Genomic DNA, 27,843 nt, shown 5'->3' with positions numbered 1-27,843 from the left:
ACGGACTTCACCTCCCGCTGGCGCCCGGAGGAGGGCGGGAGCGCCGTCATGTGCGAGCACTGCATGACCTCCAGCCAGAAGAGGGCGCTGAAGGCAGAGCACACCGGTCGGCTGAAGGCCGCCTTCGTCAAGGCCCTGCAGCAGGAGCAGGAGATCGAGCAGAGGATCCTGCAGCAGACGTCCGCCTCGCCCGCCTCGTCCCACGCCCCCTCCTCTTCCTCATCCTCCTCCTCCTCTTCTTCCTCGGTGGTGGTGAAGGTGGAGCCGCAGGGGCTCAAGCAGCACGCCCGCTCCAGCCCCGCCTCCCTGCAGGTGCACGGTCGGGTCACGCCCGTCGCCCGACACCAATCTGCCATCAAACAGGTCCGCCCCCTTGCCCTGCCCCCTCCCTCTAAGCCACTCCCACTCTGCACATGCCCTCCGTGCTGTGCAGTGTAGCTCTCTTTACTGAATATGAGTGCATAATTACAGCTTGCCAGTTATTTTTATTTAACAATGACTTATTTGGTAATAATAAATATGATTATAGATATATTTTTTAAACCTGTTTTTATCACTGAGTTTTCTCGCTGTTTGGAATTTCCAGTCATTTCTGTCTCCAAAGTTTTAGTTTAAAGTTTTGCTTGTCGCGTGTTGTCATTGATTGATTGTGTATTTGTTCCCTTTCTCTCCTCACCAACACACACACACACACACACACACACAGCTCTCCAGAAGTGTCCAGCCCACAGTGGTGAGGGGGGTGACCCACACCTTCTCCCCGACTCCACAGATCCAGAACGCAGTGGCAGCCGCAGCACTGGTGACCAGGCCAGGTAAGCACAGCGTGTGTGTGTGTGCTGGTGTGTGGAGGGTGGTGAGTGTGTGTGGGTGGTGTGTGGTGGTAGGGTGTGTGAGTGTGTTGTGTGTGTGTGAGTGTGAGTGTGTGTGTGTGTGTGTGTGTGTGTGAGAGGGTGTGTGAATGTGAGTGTGAGTGTGTGTGTGTGTGTATGTGAGAGAGAGAGACAGTGTGAGTGTGAGTGTGAGTGTGGTTGTGAGTGGTGTGTGAGAGGGGTGTGTGTGTGTGAGAGAGGGTGTGTGTGTGTGAGACAGGGTGTGTGAGTGTGTGTGTGTGTGTGAGTGTGTATGGGTGGGGTGCGCATGTTCATGCGCCTCCTCCTCTGACAGCCTGCTCCTCCCTCCTCCTGCAGGAGTCACCATGGCGTATGTGAACCCCAGCCTCACCGCACACAAGAGCTCCTCAGCTGTGGAGCGCCAGCGGGAGTACCTCCTGGACATGATCCCCTCCCGCTCCCTGTCCCAGGCCGCCAACGCATGGAAATAACCGCTCCCCCCGTCCTGATTACTCACCATGACGACGCTCAGACGCCCCGTAACCGCCACAGCGATTGAAGCGCCCCCCCCGCCCCTCCATCTGGAAACCAACCCTGAGACACCCAGAACCGCTAACTCGATCCAAAACAGAAATAAAAAAAACCTCTCTCTCTCTCTTCATCTGTCCCTCTCTCTTTCTCTTTTGTTTCCTTTCTTCTTCTGTTTGTTTTGGATGCCCGTCCTTATTTTTCAGGGCTTGGGTTTTCAGGGCTTTTTCAGGGATTGTGGGATTGTTGTGTCCTGGGGGGAGGGGGGGGGGTCGGGGCAGAGAATGGAGGAAGACTAAATACCAACAAAATGAAAATGAGTACACAAAGGACCCCTCTCTCTTCCTGTTCCCTCCCCGTCGCCTCGTCACCGGCGCACAGGGATGATGTCATCAACTGTCGCCTGTAAGGATGGTGATGTCAGACAGAGTGAATGACCTTTGACCCCACCCCTCCCCACAAAGCGGCTGTTGTGCAAACGGAATTTCCCCCTTTCCCCCGCTTCCCGCCACGGGCGCGACCGTTGGGAGACACGCGGACTGAGCGGCAGCGGTTGTCGCCGCGGGCAACGGCTCGACCTCGACAAGATGCTAGGTTTCTTTAGCAAATGAAAATACAAGTATATTAAAGAGGAATAATAAAAGGAACAACAAAAAACGAAATAAAATGACAACAAACGTGCTCTCGTGTCCGGAGTCTCAGGTGTGGGACAGTAGCTGGGGTTTTTTTTTTGGGACAGGAGTGCAGCTGTAGAAGATTCCGGAGTGTCCAGCTTCCAGCTGCTTGCATTACGAACCATTTCTGTGACTCTGTCGCTGTGGATTTGACCTGCGGAGTTGTCAACCTTCAAATCTTCGAGATGGCTGTACGAACTGGTTTCGACGTTGGCTCAAAAACTCCTTTTATTTTTGTTTGTTTTTTTTAATTATTATTATTATTATTATTAATGTAGTCTTTGGAGTAAGCGTGGAAACTTTTACACAGCGGACGGGAAGCCGTGGAGGATTGGGACTGTGTCGGGACTGTGTCGCTGAAACTGTGTGGGAGAATCCTGCTGGCTCAAATACAGACAGATGAAGAAAGCACGCGATGGCGGACTTCAAACGGTTGTTTTCCGGACATTTCCTGCGAACCCCAAACGGCCGATGTATGATCGGGGGGGGGGGGGGGGTAACCCTTTTCTCCCGATTTTAGGCTTGGCCAAAGTTGCGTTTCATATTTTAAGTTGTCCTCGCTTTAGACGGTTGTGTTTCAAATAGGCGAGTGTTGGCTTGAGGGGTGTTGCACGTTTCTGGCAGAAACCAGGACGTAGATGCAGAAATAGTGTCTTCATTCCCTGGACACCGGGGGGGGCGAAGCTCACGCTCACGTCTACACAACGGGGGGTTGAGCCGAACTTCATTTCGCTCCGTGTATCCTGAACGTCCCGAACGTTCGTGTTTATTTTCTCTTTCTTCCTTTCTTTATCTGTCTCTGGGGTGATTTCTGTGTTGCCTTTGATAAGCGTGCAGGGGAGAGATCTACAGGCACAGGGTTGGCGCTGGGCTCCACCTCATTGGCCGCGGCTGACCCGGTTGCCGGGGGAACGCGATGCGTTTCGAACCCTGGCGAGGTCGGCCGCTTGAGCGGAATCTACGCACGGCACGTCCTGAGTCACCGGGGTCCGACCGGGGTCATCACCACTGTGAGGGTGACCTCCTGTTCCTTAAAAAAAAAAAAAATCCAAGTTAACCCTTTAACTGGCAGCTCAGCTGGCCGCTGAGCGTCTTCACACCCAAATTCAGTTTATTTGTTGCTCGTTGTGAAACGGGAACGAGGCCAATGGTTTAAACAAAAGTGCATTTAATGTGCATGAATACGCGAGTAAATAAACTCCATTTGGGTGTGAAAAGAGGCTGAAGTGCCTGCTCCTGCTTAAGATGCAGGTGGTAAATTTAAGAATATCTCCCATTTGGTTCCTTTTTCAAAATTTCTTTTTTTTTTTTGTTATTTGCTTTTTTGTTTTTTTTACAAAAAGCTCTGGGGAGCAGTGCATTATGGGGCTTCTGGCTTCCTGCCTCCAGGATGTCTCCCTGAAGAGAGGTGGTGACTGTTGTTGGTGTAAAAAAGGGGGCGTGGTATTCACAGCGGGTCGATTTGCATTATTTGCATCCCACCGAATTCCTTTTTCTTCGAATCAAGTGGGTGACCGTTTGAACCACACCCCCGGACGCCGGGAACAGTCAACGCCCCTTAAAAAAAAACAAAATGGAGACCTTGAAGCCAGCCGTTTTACATGCCAGTAACGTAAAAGGTAAGCAGCCTAGTGAAAGGTACTCTTAGTTTACTATTCTCTGAGTTTGCCCATGCCCCCCCCCCCTCCCCAAATGAAGATTCCCTTTAACACTGCACCAGTCGTACATGAAGAAGCTCCACCACATGGCTCATTTTAACCACATTTCCATAGGCTCTGACTTCAGTTTCTTCCCATTTCTGGTAAACGGTTAAACTAAACAGGCCTGGGGTCACATTTAGTGTTGCAAACTTTTATTTTTTATTTTGCCGATATGTTTATGTGAGCCTACACAAGGTCAACAAGGAAGGAAAAGAAAATCTAAATTGTACCCCTCCCTGTTTTTAAGGATCATAAATTAAGGAGCAGTTCAAGTTCTTGCTTGAGGATGGTGTTTTGTATCCAAAATGTATAGGTAGGTCTGGCGCTTGTCCACAAGACAGTGCTTATTCACTGGTCCTGCAGGTATAAAGGTCCCACGTGCAACAACTACTTGTACATTTGTTCCCACTTTACATCTGTATCATGCCTTGTCTTAATTTTTCTTTGGACTTCTTTCATTTTTCCCTTTCCTGCCGTGTGATTGAGTGACAGAAGTGTATTGAATGCCAGACTTTCTCTGTCGTCGTGGTTACGGAAGCCAGGAGAGGGGGGTGGGGTTTTCGTGAGGTCTGTGTTCTTTGGCAGGGGTCTCACATTCTCCTCTGACTGCTGACCGCTGCTGTCTGTCAGTTAACACCATTCCCTCTCCCTGGAGGGGGTACTAGCATTGTTCAATGCGGAGCACCCCCCACCCCGACTCAGTCCCACTACCCATTGTATTGGTGATGTTCCAATTTGTTTGGGTTACTTTTGACCCCCTCCCTGTTCTATCGAGTAATAATAATAAAAATAATAATAAAAACTAATTTTAACCCTTTAGTTTGGCGTGTACTTGTGTGAATATCACTCTTGAAATAAATTAATTTTGTCGGTTGATCTCATTTAATGTGTTTTAAAATAATGTCAGAACCTGTGGTTTGATTATTTTAATGTTCGGTATTTCATTTCCCTTTTCTATGAGTCGTTTTGTGTGTGTGTGTGTGTGTGTGTGTGTGTCAACTTGTTTAAAAGGGTTAAATTGTTTTCAGAACGATATGGAAGTGAATTTTTGTTCCAGCGGTTTCCATGGAAACGCACACCCAGACCAACTTGATCCTGTAGAGCCGCAGGGTTCTGCTGGTGTTCATTTTCACTTTGAAACTAGCAACCGATTCAGACCCTAGAAACCGAGTGAGTTACCCGTGCAACCAACCGCCCCGGCGCTGAGAAGCAGCGAAAACCAGCAGCTGACCCCAACAGTCCCTGTGGCTCTCCGAGACCAAGGCCAGGGCTGGGGGCCCCAACGGAGCCTGCAGCTCTCCAGGACCAGGGCTGGGGACCCCAGCAGTCCCTAATTCGTGCCATGTTTGTCAGTTTTTTTTCTCGAGATATGCGCATGATCGTGGCTCAACTCTTATCATCTGCATTAAATATTACACAAGAGGTAGGCTACTGAATATTTACAATAAAGAATACGCACCAAAACAAAATCTTTTATACATATAACCAAGGAAGATAGATCGGGAGAAATTCACACATATGTAAACTCCCGCGTAACCGCCTTTTGCACGAGCAGTTTCCCAGATTATCCGACGCCCTCCGATGCGATGCCAATTTGTAATCGAGATCGTGTAGCTACCTTGTCCTTCGTTTATTGTCTTTCCTACATTGTACCCCAGCAGGGGGCGATAATGCGTCAACGTATTGAAACAGGAAGTGAGGACGTGACGTCACGTCACCTCGGTTTCGAGAAGATGGCGACGGCCAAGGTGAAGCAGGACATGCCTCCTCCGGGAGGTTATGGACCCATCGATTACAAGAGAAATCTTCCGAAACGGGGATTCTCTGGTCAGTAGAATACGGCTTTGTTATAGACTTGAAAGGGAATGTGTGTTTCCTCCCCCAATAAATACACTTGCAGAAATGCAGTGGCGGTCTAGCCGGGCAGCTAGAGCTAATTGTGCTAGCAAAACAAGACGTCTTGAACCTCTTATTCTAGTGGAATGACCGTATTTAGCTTCATATTAAAATAATGCAAAGTTTTGAAACGCAATCCGCATTCATTTTTTACGAAACCAGTGCAGTCCAGTAACTAGTATTAGATTTAGATGGTTTGCTGTTATCGATAACTTGGTTAGCCAGTGAGCTAACTTACACTCGTTCTTGCGTTCCGGTCAAACTTGCCTGCTGGGATTTCTAGTAAATGAAGTGAGAATTTATTGACATCTGTATTATATTGTTTAGCATTAACATATGTGCAGGATTGTATTTTCAGGATTACATATTCACTTGTTCATTTGTAATATATAACCCCAGGTGAACTAAGGTTGGGTAGGTTGATGGCTAGCTAACTTACCTTACTTCGCCTGATGCATTCTAAAGTTGGTAACATAGCATTGTGTGTGCATAAATAGGCATTTATACTGTAGGCCACAGAAATGTGTATATTAACTGTTTGGTAATACGAGTGTTGTTGATCCTGTCCATCTTATTTCAGGGTACACAATGTTTGGAATCGGTATTGGCATCATGATGTTCGGATATTGGCGGATGTTTAAATGGAACAGAGAGAGGAGGTAAGATATTAGGTATTATTAGACGTCGAATTATGGCTTTAAGAACCCGATTGGTCAGAACAGGTACGCGGCCATTGGTTTATTAGCACGAAGTCAAAATGCTACACATTGTATAATTATTGGAATGGTATATTGCAGCGTGCATACTTTATTAATATGCATGTCTCAGCCAGGCCCGGCAAGTTACTTTTTAGAGAACAAAATTGAACCAAACCAACGTGTGCTCTGAAGAAAACACACGTTTCTGTTCTCTTTCTGTTCTCCATTTTTGATGTTGACTGAATGCAAACTGCAAGTGCTGCAAACTGCAGGGTTTTGTACGCTTTCACTCGCGTTGAAAAAATCACATACAGCGGGCAGTTTTCACGCAACTTACAGCGTCATTTACAGGGTGCATCGAAAGCATCGCCTCTCAGGCGCTTGTCTGTCGCATAATATCAGCTCATAATACAGGGCTGAACGCTAACATTGTTTTCCAAGGAACACGTGCGCTCCTAAGTTAAAAAAGTCAGGAGCACACTGATGAATCCCTATTAGTAGTTGTGCTCTTAGCTTATTTTTCCAGTTGGCACACACCAGTTTTCAGGAGCAAGTAGAGCCCTGTCATATCGGATACAATTTTAGCATCTGTCAAATGGTGAGAAGTTCTTCATTTTCAGTCAATACCAAACCCAAACCTATTAGGAATTATTTTTGTCTTATAATAGCAGTAAACCATTTTTTATGTCATGTCTACTCTGCGATTATGGATACAGTGTACTGTATCTATGAAATACAGTATCTCTATGACTGGGGGTGAAAATTACAGGGTGTGGGGGGATTGTTGGGATGGGGGTTGTAGTTTTGGGGTGTGGGGGGATTGTTGGGATGGGGGTTGTAGTTTTGGGGTGCGGGGGGATTGTTGAGATGGGGGTTGTAGTTTTGGAGTGCGGGGTGTGGGGGGATTGTTGAGATGGGGGTTGTAGTTTTGGAGTGCGGGGGGATTGTTGAGGTGGGGGTTGTAGTTTTGGAGTGCAGGGTGTGGGGGGATTGTTGAGATGGGGTTGTAGTTTTGGGGTGGGGGGGATTGTTGAGGTGGGGGTTGTAGTTTTGGAGTGCAGGGTGTGGGGGGATTGTTGAGATGGGGTTTGTAGTTTTGGGGTGCAGGGTGGTAACAGGTTGCTTGTGTTTCAGGCGGCTGCACGTTGAGGAGCTGGAGGCGCGGATAGCACTGCTGCCCCTGCTACAGGCAGAGAAGGACAGGAGGTCAGAAAAACACACTTTTCACACACCTTATAACGCACACACACCACACCACACACTTGCACACACACTACACTGCACGCACACACGTCTGCCACACAGCCACATGACAACACACACACACACCCCAATTAATATGGGAACTACACAGACGGTAAACACACTGCACACACACACAACCCCACCACACACAACACATATACCATACACACAATGCATGCGCACACACACACCCATCCCTCACACATCACACACCAGTTAACAGCCGCATAAAACACACTGACATGCATGCATTCTCACATGCATACACACGCACATTTAGGTGCACACAAGCCCAAACACATACACACACACACACACACACAGGCCTTGAGGCTGTGGCTGTGTATCAGAGCATTAATCTTACCTCGGTTAAGATTTTTTTTTTTAGCGTGACATTTACATTATCTATTATTTCCAAAGTCAGCCATGAGTGAAAATTAAAATGGGAAAATATCACAACAGCTATGAAAATTCATTGAAGATTAATGGTGAGAGTAACATTAATCAGAATCACAACAAACGGTCCGTTTTGTGAAGGACCCGCTACGCCAACAGAAGGTGCCAACTCAATACCCCTCAGGTTTATCACAAGCCGCTACGAACTCGACAGACGGTGTCATCTTTTTTTCTCTTTCTCTGTCCCTCTGTTTCTGTCTTTCTGTCTCTCTTTCCTCCTATCCCTCCTCCCTTCCTCCCTCTCTCTATCTGTCCATCTTAGGATGCTGAAAATGTTGCGGGAGAATCTAGAAGAGGAGGCAGAGATCATGAAGGATGTTCCTGGGTGGAAGGTAAAGAAATACATGTATCTGTAAAAATGGGGGAGTTGTACTGATGCATCTCCTGTAGTTCCCAGCAGGTGATGCACTTCAAATAAAGGGGGCATTTTTTACCCTTGAGCCAAGGTGCTTAACCTTGATTCACTTCAATGATTATCCAGGTCGGCATACCAACGGATTGTATATTTAAAAACATTTTTTAAGTTGTGTAAGCATCTGCTAAATGCCTGAAATAAAATTTTAAAAAAGACAGAATATTCAGTGCAAACCGGTGTTGTCCCTCCACCACGATCGTACATAAGATATGTGACACAAGTGCATTTGGGCTTCAGTGGAAGGTCTTTCAGTTATAATATGGAGCTGTCTATCTGGTGAGTTTAGAGAATCTGTGCTTGTGTAGTTCTTTTTTTTTTTAACGTGCTTTTCTTAAAGACATATGACTGAATAGCAGTTTGTGCAACAAACATTATTTAAACGTGCTTCTTGTGAATGTGTGAAGGAGCTTTTAAAGCCCAAAGTGACCGGTGTGCCTGTAATGTCTGCTGCCCCCTACAGGTTGGAGAGAATGTCTTCAACACCGATCGCTGGGTTCCTCCAATCACAGAGGAGCTGTTCAACTTAAAGCCACACGCAGAGATGGTGCGCAAGCGCTTCGGTTTCCATTGGGCCCTGTGAGGCCTTGTTTAGGCTAAGCCTGCACTTTGCTACAACTGGCTGGCTCCACACCGCCCCCTGGAGGACAGGAAGAGGAACTGCGTATGGTGTTCGGTGTTGTTCATTGTAAATGTTAATTATTAAAAATCTCTTTTCATTATTTCTCCCCAGTTTGCCCTGATTATTTGCCTTTTGTTCCACATATATTTCTGGGATAATGGCATTAAAAAAAGATTTATTTTTTTTGGTCTGAGATCACAAATATGCAATTAGAATATTCTTAACTGAACATTCTAATGCTACTGGCAGCGGAGTTTTAGAACGCAACGGTTTAACAGAAAAAAAAAATCATTCTAAAAATAAAAAATCACTTCAGGGAGGGGGGGGGGGGCAGGACAAGTAAAGTGTCCCTTGCGCAGAAAGCATTGCAGAGCTGGAGTGCTGATCCAGGCTCCCCGCTGGCGGCAGCATAACCGCATCCCGCCTGAGGGCTGAGAGCTCGGCCGACCCGGGGTCCGGGCCCATATTTAGACCGGATGCTGTGCTTTGATGTTCAGGCAGGCCGTGCGTTGAGTGACTGGATTGACGGGAGGTGGAGCGTTTCACTTTGAAGTGCCATTTGCCCCCACGAACCTGTTCTTCTCTTTGATGAAAATGTTGTTTTCTCGTCTGCAGAGAATTTTCCACCCTCCGCTGGTGACGCCTTTTCCTCTCGCGTTCTGTGCTGGCGTCACATTGGACCGTGACGGGGTCACGTGTCCTGGTCACTGAGGCTTCCATCCAAACATACCCTCCACCCAAACGTGCCCTCCACCCAAACATACTTGCCATCCAAACATTCCCTCCACCCAAACGTGCCCTCCACCCAAACATACCCTCCATCCAAACGCACCCTCCACCCAAACATTCCCTCCACCCAAACGTACTCGCCATCCAAACGTGCCCTCCACCCAAACATACCCGCCACCCAAACATTCCCTCCACCCAAACATACCCTCACCCAAACGTGCCTCACCCAAACATTCCCTCCACCCAAACGTGCCTGCCATCCAAACATTCCCTCCACCCAAACGTGCCCTCCACCCAAACATTCCCTCCACCCAAACGTGCCCGCCATCCAAAGATACCCTCTGCATAATCTTACCCTCTGGCCTAACATACCCATTCTGAGCTAGCCACAGGAGAGCAGCCCCCCCCCCTAGAGCCTGGTTCCTTCCAAGGTTTCTCCCAACATGACTTCCAGGGAGCTTTTCCTGGCTCGCTCTGTGGGGGGTTCAGGCCAGGGTAAACCATGAAGCACGCTGTTATGAATCCATTGTGAAGTGCGCTGTATAAATTAAATTTGACTGACTGATTTGAGTGACGTACCCCAACACACACCCCTCATTCAGTGTTCCCGGTGTCCTCTCCGATGCGCCAGGCCCGTTTGGCATTTAGTACATTACCCCTGTGCATGATGGGATGCCATTTCCTTAATGGATGAACCACACCTGTGTAGTAAATGTAAAAAAAAAATTTAGCCTTCAGAAGGTGCTCAGAGGTATATCCACAGATCACATTTTACACACAATCCGTTTATACAGCTGGGTAATTTACAGAAGCAGTTCCTGTTAAGCACCTTCTTCTAGGGCACAAATGGCAGTAACCCAGGTGGGAATCAAACCCACAACCTTTGAATTTACTGGCCTTGTCCGTCTTCTGTCCGTTCCCCTTCATTCTGTTTGCGTTTTAAGGACGGTTCTGTTCTTTAAGTGGTTCAGTGGGATGCCACTCGGCTTCTGAAGGTGTGGGGTCGCGGGTGCGCGTTTTTAGAATGTTCTCGGCTGTGAAGATTGCTACATTTGCTACATGCTGATGTCACAATCACTGCTGGTGACTGAAAGGGACGGAGTTCTAGAACACTGCCTTGAATTCTGAAAAAAAACATTCCAGAAAAAAAAAACCTGCTCTTCAAAGGGTTAACTAACAGGAGCATGAGCTGAGCTAATCACTGGGTGCCCCCCCCCGTGCTATGTTCTGCCACCGCCCCCCCCCCCCCTCCTCCTCCTCCCCCCCTCCCCCCTGCCTGCCTGCCTGCAGGTCGCTCCAAGCACAGACCCGCGTTCTCACTTCTCCAGCTGCAGGTTGTACGTGTTGACTGAGCCTCTCGACCAATCGGCTGGATCCCCTGCGAGTGACCCAGCTCCTCGATTGGCCGGTTGTCGCCCGGAGGGACCGGCGGATAAAAAAACACGCCCGCCAAAGCCAGCTCCAGCAGAGAGGCGGAGAGGGGGGCGGGTCCTTCGCCAGTCAGTGAGAGAAGGAGACAGATTTTTTGAGTGGGAGTGTGAGACAGACACGCGTACGCTAGTCTGCACACGGGTTCGGTTTGGAGCGAGCGTGCAAAAATACACACAGGCACACAAACTGGCTTTAGAGTAGAGAGCGGAAAGAGAGAGAGAGAGAGCGAAAGAGAAAGAAGAGTACTCAGAGCTCGTTGCTAAGTGAGAGGGTAAGACAGACGGAGAGAGAGAGAGAGAGAGAAGCAGAACACTGAGAACCCTTTGCACAGTGGGAGTGTAAGACAGACGGAGAGAGAGAGAGAGAGAGAGAGAGAAGCAGAACACTCTGAGAACCCTTTGCACAGTGAGAGGGTAAGACAGACGGAGAGAGAGAGAGGAGAGAGAGAGAGAGAGAAGCAGAACACTTGAGAACCCTTTGCACAGCGAGAGTGTAAGACAGACGGAGAGAGAGAGAGAGAGAGAGAGAGAGAGAGAGAAGCAGAACACTCTGAGAACCCTTTGCACAGTGAGAGGGTAAGACAGACGGAGAGAGAGAGAGAGAGAGAGAAGCAGAACACTCTGAGAACCCTTTGCACAGTGAGAGGGTAAGACAGACGGAGAGAGAGAGAGAGAGAGAAGCAGAACACTCTGAGAACCCGTTGCTCAGTCTCTTCTTGATTAGCTGAGGAGTCTCTGTCGCCTTGCCTGACTGTGAGCAGCGCCATCCAGCCGCGAGATGAACCAGGGTCCCACGGAGAGGGAGGGCGAGTCCACCGAACCGCTGCGCTACCTCAGGTGAGAGGGACACGGGACGGGCAGAGAGGGGCGGGCCGGGGGGGTCGGGGGGCGATGGGGGGGTCTGGGGACGTTTGGGCATCCAGCTGAACTTGGGTGCCTCACAAGGGGGGCGGTTGTGGGTTCGAGTCCCGGCTGCCCAGATCCTTCCCGCGCGGGGAATTTGCACGTTCTCCCCGAGATTCTGGGTACTCCGCTTTCCCTCACACACCAAAAGGACGTGCATGTGAGACTAGGTCTGCTCCTGGCATTGCTGTGGGACGGGTCACTGTGGCTGCCCACTGCTCCTAAGTAACTAGGACGCGTTAAATGCTGAGGACAAATTATATCTCTTATAAGTCTATCTCTTCTCCTGCAGTCCAGCTGAATTGTGTCTTTAGCAGGACCACACTGCCTGTGTTTTTAGTGATGCCACATCGGAGCTAATGACTGAGCATTAGGAACTTCCACGGAAGAACTTTTGTGCAACGCTGAGTGTATGTGTATGGGTGTAGGACAGAGTGAGTGTGTGTGTGTGTGTGCGTGTGTGTGGGAGAGAGAGAGAGAGTGTGTATACGCATGTAGAAAGAAAGTGTGTAGGAGAGAGTGAGTGTGTGTGTGCGCATGTGTGTGGGGGAGAGAATGAGTGTGTATGTGTGTGTAGAAAGAAAGTGTGTGTGTGTGTGTAGAAGAGTGAGTGTGTGTGTGTGTGCATATGTGTGGGAAAGAGAGAGTGGGTGTGTTTACAGAAGAGAGTGTGTATGTGTGTAGAGAAAAAGTGTGTATGTGTGTGTGAGCAGGGAGAGGATTGAGCAGCTTTCATTCTGGAATGCACAGTAAACATTGTCTATTACCTGTGACCGTAGACAGGAACTCAGAGAATCAGGAGAGCTAGCAGGTGTGAATCTCCAGGATAGTCATGAGGGTAAAAAAACAGCCTTTTCACTCATTTCAGTGAAGGGAGGAAGAGTCAGGACCTCTCACAGCACCACTGACACACACACACGCCGTGGAAAGAGGAGAAATGTTAATTTTCTTTATGCGTTTCTCGAAGCCGAGAAAAATAAACTGGGTTGAAGACGCGTGCCTGTGGCAGTTACTTGCCTTTTTTATCACGTGTCCTCGTCCAGGACAGGGTTTGTTTAACTCTGGGGTTTCTGTTCGACGGCTTTTCTGTTATTACAGATGAATACTCGCTCGAGCACTCAAGGGTATGACAGCTGCGCCCCATTTGGGATTTCTCTACCTGTAGCCATCAGAGTGTAATTCTCACCGCCTATTTGTTACACTGAGCTCGGCATACCGATTGGGTAATATGTAAGACTAAATAATAAAGTAAGCTTATAGATTAAAGATTAAAAAATGAAAGTTATTGAGATACTGAATTTTTAAAGTTTAATCCCTGAAAAGCGGGATTCCTGAAGTGAGGCTATAGCTGTTCTTACACTCATCAGGACTGCGATTGAACTCCTTAAAGAGCCACAACGTGTTCTGGGTGTTCGACTCGCGGACCAGATGGAGCATGAAAAGTATCTTTATCCCAGGCACGCTTCCTGTAACGCATTTGCAGTTTCCTTGTACACTTCCTGTATCTTTCCTCTTTTATTTTCCAAGGATCTATCCTGTAATGTTGCCGACACTTCCCCGCACTGTACCCCACTGTGTAACTCCATTTGTTGAGCAGTTGGTGTCATTCAGTTGCTTATCTGTAGATTTTCTGAAACTTTCCTCCCACTTTGCCCCCCAAGATCCCAGGAACTTTCTAGCAACTTTCCTGTAAGTGCCCTCTCACCCTCTTTCCTGGAATTCCCAGGAACTTTCTAGAAACGTGTACCCTGTAACTTCCTTCTTGCCTCCCGGTTGCTTTCCTGTAACTTCGCTCCTGTTTTCCTTGGACTATGCCGTAATTCTCTCTTTACCACGTTGGTGTGTCTGGCCAGGTGACGCAGGTCCCGCCTGTAGAATGATGGCGGTTTAATTGGGACATAATTAAGCTCCCCGTCCCTCCCCGCGTGAAGCTCATTAGCTGATTGCAGGAGTTTTGCGACTCAGCAGGAAAGTTGTGATTAAAGTTTATGTTTAATGCGTTATCGTTCACCGTCTCAGATTACATTACATTACATTACAGGCATTTAGCAGACGCTCTTATCCAGAGCGACTTACACAGCTTTTTTTTACAAAGCATTTAACATTGCATCCATTTATACAGCTGGATATATACACTGAAGCAATGCAGGTTAAGTACCTTGCTCAAGGGTACATCGGCAGTGTCCTAGCAGGGAATCGAACCTGCTACATTTAGGTTACAATACCAACTCCTTACCCATTACACACTACACTGCCAGGTCAAACCTACAGGACGGTCAGGCTCCAGGGGCAGGGCTGGGCCGCCCTGCTCGAGCTGTTGATTGAGGTGTGGCTTTGTGAGGGTCGGAGTGAAAATCTGCGGGACGGTAGATCTCCAGGAACAGGGCCGGGTGGCCCCGCGTTATCCAACGCGTGTTATTCTTTCATGCGTCTCTGCTTTGCGTCAGAACTGAGTTTTTTTTTTTCTTTAATCTTTTTTTTTCTTGAATGAACACCCTGCTGCAGTCTGCAGTGGACTCTCCCTTTGAGTTTCGTGAGGAAGGGGGTGGAAAAAAACAACAACGACGACGAGAGGATCAAAAAGGGTTTTTAAAAAGGAGAGGTGGAGAGGGGCTGAGGGGCGAGCGGAGAGCAACCCGCCGCGGCCCCGCCCGGCTCCATCCGGCCTCTTACCGCCATTAATTGATTTGCTTTTATTTTCCACAGTCACCCGTCACCCCCAAACCCCACACCTCTCTGGGGGACCGGTGTCCTGGATGAGGCTTTCATGTTCAAATATCACCCGGTGCCCCCCCCCCCCGCCCCCCTTCTCCCCCCCTCCTCCTCTAGTGTCACTTAATGCTGGCTGTATAAGTGCAGACCAGACCAGACCAGACCAATCCAGAGAGGATCACATCAGACCAGACCAATCCAGAGAGGATCGCATCAGACCAGACTAATCCAGACGAGGATCGTATCAGGCCAGATCAGATTAGACCAGACCAGTCCAGACCAGACCAGAGAGGACCAGATCAGACCCGATCAAACCAAACCAGATCTAGACCAGGAAAGTGCAAGGTAGACCTGACAGTACCACACCAGTCCGTATCAAGCCAGACCAGACCTGCAGAGCTCAGGGAAGCCCAGACCAGACCAAACCAGAGCAGAGCAGACCAGGGCAGTCTGACGAGCCGCTGATCTCCACACCCCCTGAGGGTCAGGATACGACCCCAGTATCCGACCGACAGACACAAACGAGACGAGCGAAGGTTTTTATTCACACCTGTCTGTACCTCCTGCCTGTCCAGTCTACCTGTCTACCTGTCACATGCTGCTAAGCCATTGTGCTCCTCAGGGTTGGACAGAACTCAATTCTCATTGGCTTACTGATCTTCTGGGGTCTGGGTCTGCTGTAATCTAGTCTGGTCTGGTCTGATCTCGTTTGGTCCGGTCTGATGTAATCTTGCCTGGTCATTACACAGCCAGCAGAGCGTGATACTGTCCCAGGGGCGGGGACGGGGGCGGGGGGGGGGCGAGGGGCAGTACAGCCGAAATATCTGTCGCCTGTCCTCGCCCGTCCGCGCGCACGTCCGTCCGCCGCCGACGCCCCGCTGTTTCCCGCGGTGGCTTCCTTCTCAAAGCCGCCAACGCTGGCAGCTCGAGAACAGCTTAATTTCCTCCCTGTCCGTGGAAGCGTTTATTTATAGGACCCGCTTCTGAATGCAGTAATCAGAGAAAAGGCAAGAGTGGGTTGCCGGGGGAAGGGGGGGTGGGGTAGGGTGGGGGGCGGACAGTGATTTGTTATCAAGCAACAATCTCCGGCGGTAAAAACTCAGCTTAAGGCACAAAGAGAACTCGATTTAGATTTAGCCATACGCACTGAAGTGGGGGGGTGGTTCTGAGGGGGAGGGGGGGAAAGGAGTCTGAGGGTGATGGTAGTGCCTGCTCAACTTAATTTTACCAAAGAGTAAGACTGCGTGCAAGCCTTTATAAACACAGCCACTTCACATGTGAGAGTTCAGCAGAAGCATGTTTGTGTATTTGAGTGGGGGCATGGGGGAGGGGGGGCGGCTATGTAGCATCACTGACCCATCCCCCCCCCCCCCCCCCTCTCCATCCAATTATTATTATCTCTCTCTCCTCTGTGTCAGATTCACAGATGGGTTAGCTGCTGTTTATTAGCTCCTGGACTTGTGGAGCTCGGGGCAGGTTATTGTTGTTTTGTACAGAGTCGAGTGCCTCCCCCAGGGAAGGAGTGGGGTGGGGCGGGGTGGGGTGGGGTGGGGGGGGGAAGGGCTGGGGGAGGGGGGAAGCAGGTGATAACTGTGGGAGAGGGAAGGGAAAAAAAGCATTTCTAATTCGGGTCCCGATATCATAAAAGTTTAAGAAGTACCACTCTTGAGTAGGGTGTTTGCTAATGATAGTTTGGTAAGCGCTTTGCTTATGAACACCAATAACCAGCCCCAGCTGCCACAGTGAAGTTTCTCCAAATCCGTTTTTGTCTCCAATGACAGGGGAGACAAAATGCTCTGCGGCTCGTGCGTTTGTAGTGCTGAGAGAGATTCTGACTCGGGGGGTCACTGAAATGGCGCATGCTGTTTTGCCCCCGCCATGGCTGTTCTTCTGGGGGAGTGAGAGTGTGAGAGTTAACATCACCACAGGCTGTGTCTGCGGTGCAGATTTCCCTCGGTGTTTTTGGGGGGGAGTTTTTTATTGTTTTTTTTAAATAAAGAAACCTTTTCTGAAATATCAGCTGAGTCCCTCTAGGGAGGCCGCGTACCCCCAGAGTTCTTCCTGTGACAGTCAGCACCCCCCCCATCCCGACCCCCCACCCCTCCACCCTCCACCCCTCCACCTCCCCTACTGTGAACTGGATAGGCGTCGTCCCTAGCGACAGTCCCAAAATGTCGTGTCTCCTGCCCAGATGAGCCCAGATCGTCCCCAAGGGCTGCCCTGCCCGCGTACGACCCCCCACCCGGCTCCCAAAATATCGGCCTCCCGTTCTGTACTCTGTCAATCATCCCCCTCTCTCTCTCCTTCTCTCTGTCTGTCTGTCTCTCCACCTCTCTTCCTCTGTACTGCCCCCCCTCCCCTGAGGTCCATCCTCTCCCAAACCACCGTGAAGACTGACACGTCGAAAATGTCAGGAGCGTTTGGGCACTCCGCACTGCAGCGTCCCGCCGAGCTCCACGTTTTGGGGGTGCGGAGAGAAGGTCCCCTCGTGCCCGGAGCGGCAGCCAAAAATACGTTTTCGACGAGAAAAGTTGCAGCTGGAGAATTTTTTTTTCCCCAATTTTTTTTTCCAATTTTTAAATCATTCAAGAATTGAGCCAGTTTAGCGTCCTGTCTCAGCGGCTAAGTCAGGGGCGCCCAATCAGGTGCCATGGAGGCCAGAGGGTATGCAGGTGTTTATTCCAACCAATCACTGCACACACGGATTTCACTAATTAACACACCGTCAACCAGAGAGCAGGGAGCTAATTAGTCAAGTCACTTTTGTCAAGTCACTTTTGTTTGTATAGCACATTTAAAAACAACAGGAGTTGCGCCGAAGAGCTTTCCAGCCACTACAATACAACACAACAAACCACAACAATTAGTGAAATCAGCGTGTGTAGTGATTGGTCGGAATGAACACCTGCATACTCTCAGCCCTCCACGGCCAATTAGTGACTTTAAATTAACCGCTTGTTATCCGTGCGGTAACACACCAAAAAAAAATTGGCACCGCTGAGCCAGGTAGCCTCGAAGCTGCGGGACAGTCGGTCAACAGCAGCAGCACCGGCGACCAATGAGGAGGGCCGGCTGTCGAACCCTGGTTCCAGAGAGCCTCACCACCAGCGTGCAGGAGTTCGCCGTCTCTCGGTGCTTAATTGCCCAATTAAAACAGTCGATTGCTGCTGTTAAGTCAGCTCACCTGGTTTATTAGGTCTGAGCTGCTCGCTTGATTTAAAGGTGACAACGAAACGCGTGCGTCACCCGGACCTTCCCCCCGTCCTGCCCCCGCCCCCCCCCCCCCAAAACTCACAGAGTCCCCAACGTCCTGTCAGCCATGGTTACCCCCTACCTGTTAGCAGCTGTCAAAGGGAGGTAGGGGTGTGTGTGTAGGGGGGGGGATTTTTGGGCCCCCTGCAGGACACTAGAGGCTACCATGCCCTTCCCACCCCACCCCCCCCCCAGTGCCCTTATTAATAATGGAGGGGTAATCGTAATCCTCCCTGCATGCACATCTGTCATTGTTAACCCCCACCTCTCAAAATGGTGCCTCCGGGACTGAGGATTACGGGGGGGGGGGGAAGGGGGGCACATCTCCAGTCCTGCACATTCTTTCATTCAGCAGGCAATTTAGGCCTTGGAAACAAGGTGTGTGTGTGTGCGTGTGTGTGTGCGCATGTCCCTGGGGGGGGGGGGGACTCTTTGGCCAATCAGTGTCTTTTGGCCAAATTAACCCCTCATTGTCCGTGCAGAAACGCACTAAAACAGGCCTCAGCCCTCCCGGACTGTGCCGAATCTCTCGCGTTCTCCTCCTCGTTCTCCGCGCCTCCCGCGTTCTCCTCCTCGTTCTCCTCCTCGTTCTCCTCCTCCTTCTCCTCCTCGTTCTCCGCGCCTCCCGCGTTCTCCTCCTCGGGGGGGAATGGGGCTCAGGTGTGGGCCTGTGGGGACGGCGCTTCCAGGTGAGCTGCCTGATCCCTGCTTCCTGTCCGCCCCCCCGCCAGGCCCCTCCCCCTTCAGCCCTTAACCCCTTCACCCCTCACACTGGGCTTCCTGACCTCACTGGGACAACAAAAAAAAACCAAGACCCTGCCAATACCCCCCTCTAGCCCAGCGAACTCCACCCACCCGTGCTGTCAAACAAACAAACAAACAAACAAACAAAAGTTCAAACTCGACGCGCTTCCTATGATGCAACCCCCTCCTTCGCCAGGCGATGACGCAATCCGCCCAGGCTGGCGGTAAGCGAGGCCCCTGATTGCATCACGGGCTCCAGGGGGAGGAGCTGGAGCCGCAAGCGTCTGAACCCGTGCAGATACTCCACTTACGCGCGTCCTGCGAGGGCTTCGAACGACAACGGTAAAACCACAGCGCTCATCGCAGGGGTGTGTGGTCAGCCCCCCCCCCCCACACACACACCCCGCCACACACCCCCATCCTTTGAGAATCCAGCAGTTAAAGCCATGGAATTACTTAAAAATGTCTGATTGTTCATCACCCTGTACTTTCACAGCACATTTTCTGCGTAGCGTAAACTATAAATGTTTTTTTTTTGTCGTACAAATACGAGAAACGTGCAATGAGAAGTCCTACACCTCTCGTTCAGCTTTTTCACCGAGGTTTCCCTCGACCGATGCGCGTTTCCTTGACATTTTCTGCGCGCTGAAATGACACATCAGATGACACACTGGAGCCAGAGATGTCTTGCGGCTACTTTGACCACACGTCCTTGAAACCAAACATTATTTATTTATTTATTTATTTATTTTTGGCATGGTGGCATAGCTTCTGGGGGTAACTGTTCCAGGAGCTGTTTAATTATGCCACAGCCTGTCTGTGAGAGAATGAGAGATAGAGGAGGGGAGGGTAGTGGGTGGGGGGGAGGAGTGGGAGTGGGGACGGTGGAGGAGGCTACCAGCCTCTCGCCTGCACATGTATCTGGGTAAGAAGGGTTATCGTTTTTGGCAATGCCATCGGATGGAGTCATTTCATACACCTTGTATGTAGTGTCACATTTATTTTCTGCCAATAAAGCCTGTTGAAGCTGAATTTGAATTCCAGAAAGGGGGAGGGAGGGAGACACAGAGAGGCCTAGTCAGTAGTCACAGTGCCCAGTTTTGGTCTGTAAGGCTGAACTAGCTGTCAACTGTGCTTCAAAACCCGCTTAGTTTTCTGTTCCTTCCTGCGTGTTTCAACAGCACGTGTGTGTGCGTGTGTGTGTGTTTAGGACAGCTTGGGTTCAAAACTTTGGCGGAATGTGATGAGTAACGCTGTTGTTTTCGGCACCAGAGCTAACGGAGCGGAAAGCGCGTACTGAATCGCGCGTTACGGGCGCTGTCTCCGGCGAACTCGTGCCGGCTGCGCTTACCTGAACACGGCGCACCGTTGCCTGGTTTGCCAAATTTCGAACATGAACTTTATATTAAAAAAAAAAAAAAAAAATCAAAGTCGCCGCAGTTACTGGGCTGATTATAAAACGCGCCCGAGCTCGGTCGGACAGAATTGTAAGGCGAAATAACGTTATCTACCCTTACTAAAATGGGAACTGTTTCACATTGCATCTACAGCACACCATCACAAACTGAAAACTCAAGACCGAGTTTGCATGTTTGCTACGCGCGTGGGCGGATTTGAGAGACTAATTAGCTGGAAATATTGCTCACACCTGGCAACACTTTGCCAATTAAACAGCATTAAATTAGCACGAGGGAAGTATCACATTGGAAAGTTTAATGACGTAATTAAATAGGTGTATTTGAGAGGCATTTTAGTCTACAGTCTTTGCCAGCACAATATCCCGGCACTCAAGAGCGTACTATAAACAGAATAAACGAACTGCTTGAAGATGTGGAAATTTTGAATACTTTGCAGCCATTGTTGGTCTGTATAAATCATGGATGGGGAAAAGAACAAACCTTAAAAAAAAGTGTGGGTGGGGGATTCTGCAGTGCTGCTAACCGGATTTTGATGATGTAAAAATCCTGGTTTAGGAATTTAGTTTATCATTGACAGGAAGTAGTAAGAGAGGGTGGCGTCTGTTACCCTTCAAGTGTCTTTCATTCTCAGGTAGTGTACACAGTCCTCCTCAGCCCACATTCACCTGTTTAACTCTCCATAGAGAGAGAGAAAAATCTTATTACATCATATTCATTTAGCAGATGCCTTTATCAATAAACTAATTGGGAGAACATCACAGTGTTACGTTTCTGAGTGACCATGTTTGTGATTTTAGAAGGACGCACGAGTTGAAGGGGTGGGAGATTTATATGGGAGTCAGTTGAAGATGGTGGATTGAGTACATTTGAGGGGGTTCCTGACAGTATGCACAAGCCGTGCTCTCTCTGTGCTCTGGTGAAAATCACTTTTTTTTTTTTTTGCTATAGCCCAGTGGTGCACAACTCCGGTCCAGGAAGGGCCAATCCGGGTGCAGGGTTTTCTCTCCAGCCAATCACCATGGCCTGACAGCTCTGTGAACCACGCTGGCTCGCTCCTGCACGTGAGAACCGAACGGTCTCCAGGATACGCTCGCGGTCCGTCGGTCATTAGGCTCGCTTCACGTGCGTGAGCAAACGAAGGGGACTGTGCACGTGCGTGTTTTGCCCTGTTCCGTGCTGGGCTGGCGGGTCGCGTATGGGGGGGGGGGGGGGGAAACAAGCCTGTTTTGGGTTGACGTGTTTTTGTTGCCTGCCCCGCGGGGCACTGCCGGGACCTGCCGGGGGTGTGACCGGGAGAGGAGGCCATTACCGCCACGGCGGTAAACAGGCTCATTAGGCGACAGGTGATTGGTGACGGGGTTAACGGGCCAATGAGAGAGAGGCTGTCGAGAGAGAGGAGCAGCGCGGGCCCAATAAGAAGCCAGCACCCCCTCCGGCACGCCCCCCGCCCCCCCCCGCGCCCCAAGAGGAGAGATGAAAACAGCCCCGAGGGCTCGATACTGTTGCCTCTCTCTCCACGCACGAGTGAGCATCCTCCCGCTGCTCTCCGGGTGTGGCAGACAGGTGCCGCAGTCTCTCGAAAGCCCGATAGCCCGATAGCCCGCCGCTCGCCTCCTCGTCCCGAACAATCTGTAAATTCTCATTAGTGTCGTAGCTGAAATTATTCGATGGTTTTACGAAAATGAATTGAGGTACCATGTGACCAAATAACGCTATAGCGATTGGGCGTTCTGTACTGTGACGTAGCGCCGAAAGCTCCCGCAGGTAAGGGGCAAGGAGGAATGACCACGGGAGCTGGACATCTGTTGCGTCTATAGAATCTATGGCAGCACCAAGATGCAGGAGTTGTGTGAAGGCTTCAGTTCAGGCTCCTGAGTGACAAAGTCATTTATACAGCTGGATATTTGCCCCTGTTCTGCACAAAGGAATGTCACATAACCCCCTCCCACCCTCCCCAACAAAAAAATATTTAATAAATGAATAAAGGCATTTATGAGTCAGATCTCGAGTCATAACATTTTGCAGAGGACAGAAATCACAGCTCTTTGCTAAATGAATCGGTCAGAGATCAGACACACCCTGGAAGTCCCTGCAATGTTTTGCCCACATCCAGCAGTGGCACTCACCCACCAACTCACAACACACTGCAGACAATACGGTCAGAGGAAGGCCATTATAGACACTAAAATCAACTGTAACACAGTCCGTAGTACATTATCTAATATAGAAAAAAAAACAACCGATTCAGCAATGTCTTAACCCACTGAAGAGAAGGCTCTTTGGAATGTTTTCTTTTTCTCTCTTGAAACTTCTAACTCAGTGTTCTAGAACTCCGCTGCTTTCAATGACCAGCAGTGGTTGTGACATCAGCATTAGAATGTTCAGCTAAGAACATTCATTTCTTATATGCAGCATGTGACTTCTGATGCTCTGCTAATGATGCTTTTTTATTTGTTAGTAAATTGGAGGCAGTTGCCATAGAGACAGAACTGCTGAAGGATTACCGCTTTGGGAAGCAGCAGCTCATTGAGATCTGGGGCCATGCCTGTGCCATCGCCATCGTCAAGGTGAGTGTTCCTTAACACCTGACCCCCCCCCCCCCACACACACACACACACACCTGCACCTCTCCCCCATACCCCTGTGCGTATCGCCCTTCCAGACACCCCTTCACACCACCAGTGTCCGGACTCTCCCAGCCTTGAAAACCCAGTCCCCAGGGCCCCCACCACACCCATTGGTCAATCCCCAGACACAGATCAGAGCTGCGTGCTGATTGGTTGCTTGTGTTTGTCCATAGGTGTAGAAAAACTGTTCTGTTCTGCCATTTCAGATGATTAGCCCCCCCACCCCCACCCCCACCCCCACCAATTCCCTGTCCTCTCCGCCTGAGCATAAGCTGGAATCTAGACGTCTAGAGGGGTGGAAATCCAGTCGGAGAGAAGTTTTGACATAAGCAGAACTAGACTAGTTTAACTCCAACACAGCTCAGGCTTTGCTCTGCTATGGCCCCGGCGTATGGCATCCTAGTCGGCAAGAAAACTTTGCAATTTTCAACCTGAACGCCCCACCCCACACGACGTTTCGACCGACTCTTCACCACGGAAACGCTGTTGCTGGGGGGGCGTGTCCCCCCCCGTCCCCCACGCGGTACCGCGTGCTCCTCGCGGCGCGTTTAACCGCCACCCCCGCCCCCGTTGATCCGGCCCGTGGGCGGGCGGGGGTGTGGCCTCCCAGCACAGCGGGCGACAGCAGCCGGGAGCAGGAGACTGGAGACACAGATTACTGGTTTTGCCCGTCATGGGGGGGGGGGGGCGAGGAGGCCGCTTCCTGAGTCATTATTAGAGTGTCTCAGCTGCTCTGAATGCACACAGCCACTGCTTCACTTCCAGGGTGGGGGGCGGGGGGGCGGGACGTTACCCTGACTGGTGCAGCGGACGTTTCGCGAGTTTGCTGTTTAAAGCAAGATAACGCACTCGGAAATAGACTGCGTTCACGTTGTGTCCCGGCAACTATAATTTCCTTCTGTCCTCCTTTTCTCTCATCCTCTCTCACTCTTTCCCCCTGTGTCTCTCTCTCTCTCCGGTCTTTCTTTCTCTCTCCCCCTGTCTCTCTCTCTCTCTGCAGGCCTTTCCCCTGTCCTCCCTGGGTAAGAGGCAGCCCACAGTGCTGGTCGTCTGTGGCCCGGGCCAGAACGGCTGCATCGGGCTGGTGTGTGCTCGCCACCTGCGCATATTTGTGAGTAAAACACAGGTTATGGCCACCTGCGCATATTTGTGAGTAAAACACAGGTTATGGTCACACTGTATATATTTGTGAGTGAGACATATTTCTGTTAATAGTTCATTGGTTAAAAAAAAGATGAAAAATAGAAAAAGTGAGAGTAGTGTTAATTGGAATTACATCATGATACATAAATTAAAATATTTACTATTAAGTAGCTGCTATGCTAGGAGTGTGAAGCTTTTTCAAGGGACCGCAGTGTCTGCAGGCTTTTGTGGTTTCCTGTCAATCAGCTGCCAATTAAGGCCTTGGGAACAAGTGTGTGGATTCTTCAGCCAATCGGTTATTTAACTGAGCCACTGGTACTGAGCCCGCCCCAAAAACCCCAGGACTGCAGTTCCACACCTGTGTGCTACACCAACAGAATGTGCCAACTCAATACCCCTCAGGCCATGGCAAGCTGCTGAGGACTGGGTGGACAGTGGTGCAATGTTTCTTCTCTTCTGTGTCTGTGGTTCTTTCTATCCCCTTGTTTCCCTACTCTCTCTATGTCTCTCTCTTTCACTCCCCTCTCTTTTTGTCTCCCTTATTCTCCCTCTTTCATTTTCCTTCCCTATCTCTCTCCATCTCCCACCCTTTCTCCCTCCCTCTCTATTTCTTTCACTCTCCATCTCCCTCCCTTTGCCCCTGTCTCCCTTCTTCTCTCCTTCCCTCACTCTATCTCTCTCTCTCTCTCTCTCTCTCCCTCTCTTTCAGGAGTACGCGCCCACCATTTTCTACCCCAAGCGGTCGTCCGACCCGCTGAACCAGGACCTCATGATTCAGTGTGAGAGGATGGACATTCCTTCCCTGTCCTACCTGCCCACTGAGGTGAGCCCTGGGAAGTTAAATAATTTTACCTGTAGGGTGTGAGGTCACAAATACAACGTGATTAGAATGTTCACAACTGAACATTCTAACGCCGACGTAACAATCACTGCTGGTAACTGAAAGCAATGGAGTTCAAGAACACTGTGACTGTGAATATTCTTTTTTTTCTCAAAACATTCCAAAAAACCTACTCTTCAAAGGGTTCGCAAGGAGCCCAGAAATCCAGAAATGGACACAGGCCTCCTCGAGAATATGCAGATCAGCCCTACACTCTTAACGCTGACAGTTCTGTCTACGCCCTGTCACAGCTGGAGTGTTCTGGTTCGATGCACCTTGTGATGAACAGTCCTTGCGGTGGGCGGGACCAGGGACAGTGTCGGCGGTGATGACACGTTCTGACTCTCATCCGGCATGTCTGATAAACCGTGATGCAGAGCTGGGAACTCCTGTTAGCGACGGGAACGCGTGAACGCGACGAGGCGGCGGGGACAGACGGAACGCAGGAGTCGACCGTCTGCTCGCCGTGGAGCAGCATCTGTTTCGGCAGCCTCTGTGTGCCCCGCGTAAACCCTGCACTAGCACCCGTCCAAGACAAATTCGCTGCAACATTCTAATGGAGCAGAGAGAGTGACTCACAGCTCAAAAACCAACCACAGCGATTCCTTTTCTGATTGGTTCAGTTGAGCCTCACTATTCAATGTAGTGTATAGCACGTTTAGCATTGCACGGCAGTCCGTTACGGACTGGGCTTGTGACCAGGGTTGCCAGGATTGCTGTTTATCTCCAGCAAAACTGGCTGAACTGTCGCTGATTCAGAGCACTGACTTCTGGGATCGGAAAGCCAACTGGACCTTTGACTTTTTCCCCTGAAATCATGGCAGCTTAATAAAACCATGCAGTTCTGGTCTAAATTCGGAAGACTGGAAGACTTCCCAAGCAGAAAATAATCACAAATTTGTTTCCATAGTAACTTGTTGGCTCCAAGAAGCCGGTTGGTAGTTTGTTCATTTTTTTTTTTTTTCTCAAAAGGAATGGTGTTGCTGGGTCCTTCATCGTTTTTTTTCCCTTGCTACGGGACTGACGTTGTGCTTGTGGCTTGTCGAGTTCAGGTGCAGCTCCTTAACGACGCCTACAACCTGGTGGTGGACGCCGTCCTGGGCCCGGAGGCGGACCCCGCGGAGCTGGGCGAGCCGCACGCGGGGATACTGCTCACCCTCAAGCAGGTCAAGATCCCCATCGCCAGCCTGGACATGCCCTCAGGTAACAGCAGATATCGGGAGCTGTTCCTGCAGCAGGGAGAGCTGGCAGTGCGTGGAGCGGCTTGCCGGGGGTGTGTAGGACAGGCAGAGACTCTAAGGGTGTTCAAGCAGGTTTGACGCAGTGCTGGACTCTCTCTGCACTGCAGGTAATATATATATATATACAGCCTATATGGGCTGAATGGCCTGTTCTCTTCATTATGTGTTCTTATGTTCTAGATGGGCTGAATGGCCTGTTCTCCTCATTATGTGTTCTTATGTTCTAGATGGGCTGAGCAGCCTGTTCTCATCCGTATTCATTCCAGTATTTACATAAAGCCATTTTGGGTAGAGGGTCTGCCAAATACATATACTATACACTTGTATCGTGCAAATCACCATACAGCGAGGGTTACGACTTCAACCGTCACCAGAATGTAGCCGTGTGCAATTTCTGTCTCATTTAAGTAAATGTGAACTAGTACAAAATAATTTGTCCCTTTATGCCGAAGGGTGGGAGGTGGAAGGGGACAACGCCGACGGCATAAACCCGGAGGTTCTCATCTCCCTGATAGCACCGAAGAAGTGCGCCGTCGGTTTCTCCGGGAAGCACTACCTGGCCGGACGCTTCCTGCCGTTCGACATCCAGAGGAAGTACGAGCTGAACCTGCCGGAATATTCCGGAACGGACTGCCTGGTAGAACTGTGATCGGGCTCCGGGAACTGCCGTTTCACTCTGATTTCCCCCACAGAAACTTACACCCACAATGTTTAGAAATAAAGAATATAATCAGGACACTGCAACGCTCCGGGAAATATATCGGCAGACGTACAAACAACTGCCACCATCAGATGGTATAACAGTGTATTTTTCCCCCAAAAAAATGCACAGCTCTGAAATATATTTATTAAGTTTTCCAAAAAAATTAATCATTTACATATTTACAATATATTGCAGTATGTTCCAGCTCTGAACATGTGTCCAGACTATACAAGCCTGTGTTTATACATTTTATAGATTATGACTGTCGTTTTGTGAGGCTGGGGAAAACCAGTCCTGTTCACTTTACATGAAAAAGAAAAAAAAAACGCTTATAATCTGCAGGTGGTCCAGCTCATATCTGAAATTAAGTTCGTTTACTCCCAATTAGTAGAATCCCTTATCTAGAGCGACTGAAATTGGCTAAAGGAAGCAATTTCATTGGCTGCTGTGTTTTCATTGGCTTCCCCTATTAACGCTCCGTTCCAGTGCCTCTGGTATCAAATCCAGACTGAGCCAGTGCTGATTGGCTGACAGCCCTGCAGGGAAAATATCTAATTGGCTACAGTGTCACCCAGGGACGGAGGGATTCGCTTACGAGCGACCCACGCTGGTCAATCAGGGAGCCACAGTCTGCCTGCTAAACCTGCATGTGAAGCACTTGCAACAGCAAGGGAGGCTGGAGAATAGAATCTGGCCTTTCCAAATTCTGAGGAAAAAAATAAAAAATAAAAGATATTTATTTATGCAGATTTTAGCATTTTATTTCCCTGTCAATTTGACTGGCTGTTGTGCTGCATTATTCTATAAGCAATATGTAGGAAATACTGCTCATGTGTAGCAAGTCATGATCCGGTCTCCTGTCTTTTTAAATTTATGTACACGACTGTGTGTTCCGTCTGCCTTGCTGGAAAAAAAACAAAACAACTTTTGCTTGGATCTTTAGAAACGTGCTGTTTAGATTCAATAAAATAAAATATTTTAAAAGGAAGATCTGTTT

At 49.6% G+C, this 27,843-nt stretch overlaps 3 protein-coding genes across 5 annotated transcripts in view; all 3 read left to right on the top strand.

Moving 5' to 3' along the window:
- LOC135251306 (transcriptional repressor p66-alpha-like) overlaps positions 1–4,554 on the top strand; it is a 28,722-nt gene extending 24,168 nt beyond the window's left edge. For all 3 annotated transcript variants that reach the window (XM_064328633.1, XM_064328631.1, XM_064328634.1), the window contains exons 9-11: positions 1–363; positions 707–815; positions 1,191–4,554. The exon at positions 1–363 is cut by the window's left edge and continues 56 nt beyond it. In XM_064328633.1, coding sequence (XP_064184703.1) covers positions 1–363; positions 707–815; positions 1,191–1,324 — 606 coding nt within the window. In that variant the 3' untranslated portion in view covers positions 1,325–4,554. The remainder of the gene's footprint in view (positions 364–706; positions 816–1,190) is intronic.
- Positions 4,555–5,404: 850 nt separating this feature from the next.
- ndufa13 (NADH:ubiquinone oxidoreductase subunit A13) lies at positions 5,405–9,164 on the top strand. Its single transcript, XM_064328635.1, has 5 exons — positions 5,405–5,562; positions 6,212–6,290; positions 7,464–7,535; positions 8,293–8,362; positions 8,906–9,164. Exons 1-5 carry the CDS (start codon positions 5,406–5,408, stop codon positions 9,023–9,025), a joined length of 498 nt encoding a protein of 165 aa, XP_064184705.1. The 5' UTR covers position 5,405; the 3' UTR covers positions 9,026–9,164.
- Positions 9,165–11,284: 2,120 nt separating this feature from the next.
- On the top strand, positions 11,285–27,824 carry LOC135251303 (yjeF N-terminal domain-containing 3-like). The gene is made up of 6 exons (XM_064328623.1): positions 11,285–12,060; positions 22,711–22,819; positions 23,880–23,990; positions 24,732–24,845; positions 25,955–26,105; positions 26,596–27,824. The coding sequence occupies exons 1-6, from the start codon at positions 12,002–12,004 to the stop codon at positions 26,790–26,792; spliced, it is 741 nt and encodes a 246-aa protein (XP_064184693.1). The 5' UTR covers positions 11,285–12,001; the 3' UTR covers positions 26,793–27,824.
- The last annotated feature ends 19 nt before the right edge of the window (positions 27,825–27,843 follow it).

This window comes from Anguilla rostrata, chromosome 3 (genome assembly GCF_018555375.3).
Source record: "Anguilla rostrata isolate EN2019 chromosome 3, ASM1855537v3, whole genome shotgun sequence".
Classification (NCBI taxonomy): domain Eukaryota; kingdom Metazoa; phylum Chordata; class Actinopteri; order Anguilliformes; family Anguillidae; genus Anguilla; species Anguilla rostrata.
The sequence above is the reverse complement of the archived record's forward strand: the minus strand, read 5'-3'. Positions and strand labels throughout refer to the sequence as shown.